General features: G+C 40.5%; 1 protein-coding gene across 2 annotated transcripts in view; it reads right to left on the reverse strand.

Moving 5' to 3' along the window:
• The window catches only part of FAM96A (family with sequence similarity 96, member A), a 32,669-nt gene that overhangs the window by 23,120 nt on the left and 7,204 nt on the right, over window positions 1–2,345 (reverse strand). For both annotated transcript variants that reach the window (XM_011967851.1, XM_011967844.1), the window contains exon 2: window positions 1,699–1,863. In XM_011967851.1, the coding sequence (XP_011823241.1) occupies window positions 1,699–1,863 (165 nt within the window). The remainder of the gene's footprint in view (window positions 1–1,698; window positions 1,864–2,345) is intronic.

Consider the following 2,345-nt stretch of genomic DNA (forward strand, 5'->3'; position numbering starts at 1 on the left):
CCAGGCTGGTGTGCAATGGCATGATCTCAGCTCACTGAAACCTCTGCCTCCCAGGTTCAAGTGATTTTCCTGCCCCAGCCTCTCAAGTAGCTGGGATTACAGGTGTGAGTCATCATGCCTGGCTAATTTTTTTTTTTTTTTTTGAGATGGAGTCTTACTCTGATGCCCAGGCTGGAGTGCAGTGGCGCAATCTCAGCTCACTGCAAACTCCGCTTCCTGGGTTCATGCCATTCTCCTGCCTCAACCTCCCGAGTAGCTGGGACTACAGGTACCCACCACCATGCCCAGCTAATTTTTTGTAGTTTTAGTAGAGACAGGGTTTCACCGTGTTACCCATCTCCTGACATCATGATCTGTCCGCCTTGGCCTCCCAAAGTGCTGGGATTACAGGTGTGAGCCACCACACCTGGCCTAATTTTGTATTTTTTTTAGTAGAGACAGGGTTTCACCATGTTGGTCAGGCTGGTCTCGAACTCCTGACCTCAAGTGATCGACCCACCTTGGCCTCCCAAAGTGCTGGGATTACAGGTGTGAGCCACCATGTGCAGTCAGCAATGGGATTTTAATAACCACAATAATACCTATGGATTCACAGACCTCAAGATGTGGCCTATATGGTGGAAACCACTAATAGAGGGAACCCAGGTCAACCAGTGAGAAAAGGCAGAAATCACAATAGTGGAAATAATAATGAAATAGTGACCTTTTCAATATTTTTTATAAACTTGTTGATTTTTAATAGGTGAGATAGTCCCATGGTTCAAAAATGTAAAAACATAAAATGGTATAAAGTCTCCCTCCCACCCTTTCCCCCATCTGCCCAGCTCCCACCACCACTATTACCCGCTAACACCCTTATAGCTATTCATTTATGTATTAATATTATTCAGGCATATGCAATCAAATACAAATGTATATTTTTGCTTTTACACAAATGATAGCAAAATGATACTTGCTTTTATTTCTTAACAGTATGTCACAGAGATCTCTCCATATCAGTACATGCAGAGCTTCTTCATTCTTTATAGCTGCATAGTATTCCACTGTTTACATTCACTATCACTGATTATTTAATCAATCCCCTACTCATGAACATTTGGTTTGAAATAAAATCCCTTTATAACAAAGCATATGTTTAAAGACACTTACTGTACCTGCTAACAAGTCCAAAATACTGGGAATCCAGCCTCCTAACAGGACTTCTGCCCATACTATGTAGAAGGCAGAAGAGTCACTGAAAGGAGATGGTGATGGCAGCAATGTTAGTCTGACACCACCGACTCCAACCTCCACAACTGAGGAAAAGCGCTGGCCCACATGCACTCTCCATTAATTGTGGGCATGTATACCTGGGAGGGGCAACCTGACATAACTAAAGGAGAAGCAGATTTGGAGTCAGGAAATCTGGGTATGAGCCTTAGTTTCACCATTTCCTGGCTACCTGATTCTGTCCAAGTCACTTAAACTCTCTGAGCTTCAGGTTCCTCATCTGCAAAATGAGGATAATAATATTTTAACTCAACAAGCTAATTGTGAGGACTACAGAAGATGAATACACAAAAATACTCTGTAAACCATAAATGTAATACATACACTGTATGATTTTTCAACAATGATGCAAATTGTTATTATGGGTCAATATCAGCAAGAATAATTTAGAATTTATATAAATATACATGTATGCACATAAAAACTTACCAATAAGAGTCGCCAAAGAGCAATGAGGTACTGTTGGCGTGAACCTGATAATAACCAGATATTCTTCTTCATTTATCTCCTGAACTTCCACACAACTTTCCGAGACCACTTCCAGTTCTTCTAAAGTATTGGGCTTTTCTGGGTCCCGGATAGTTCTAATCAAATCTAAAGAATCATCAGAGATAAGATATTCTATTAAAAATGACTATTCTAAATAAAGATGATTTTGCCAGGCCTAATTTAAGCACTGACTTCTCTTACATTTAAGCCAATACTACAGCAACTCCCAGGTTTCTGACAGAAATTTTCACTACTGGTTTCCTCTTGAGAAAACTGTTTTCTTGGATTACTATAAGACCATATCCAGTTTCTCTAATCGGACATTGCAGAGAAAACATAGTAAGAATGGAAACAGTGTCATGGAAGCTCAAGAGGAAGAAATAACTTTCAGCTTGAAATAATGTGGTATCAGGCTTCATAGGAGTGGAATCCGAATAAAACCTTGAAAAATAGGTAACACTATATTTGACATTTAAAGTGAAGGAAAGTAGCTGGGCATGGTGGCTCACACCTGTAAACCAAACACTTTGAGAGGCAAAGGCAGGAAGATCACTTGAACTCAGAAGTTCGAGACCAGCCTCAGCAAC

Source organism: Mandrillus leucophaeus, unplaced genomic scaffold (genome assembly GCF_000951045.1).
Source record: "Mandrillus leucophaeus isolate KB7577 unplaced genomic scaffold, Mleu.le_1.0 Scaffold12, whole genome shotgun sequence".
Taxonomy (NCBI): Eukaryota; Metazoa; Chordata; class Mammalia; order Primates; family Cercopithecidae; genus Mandrillus; species Mandrillus leucophaeus.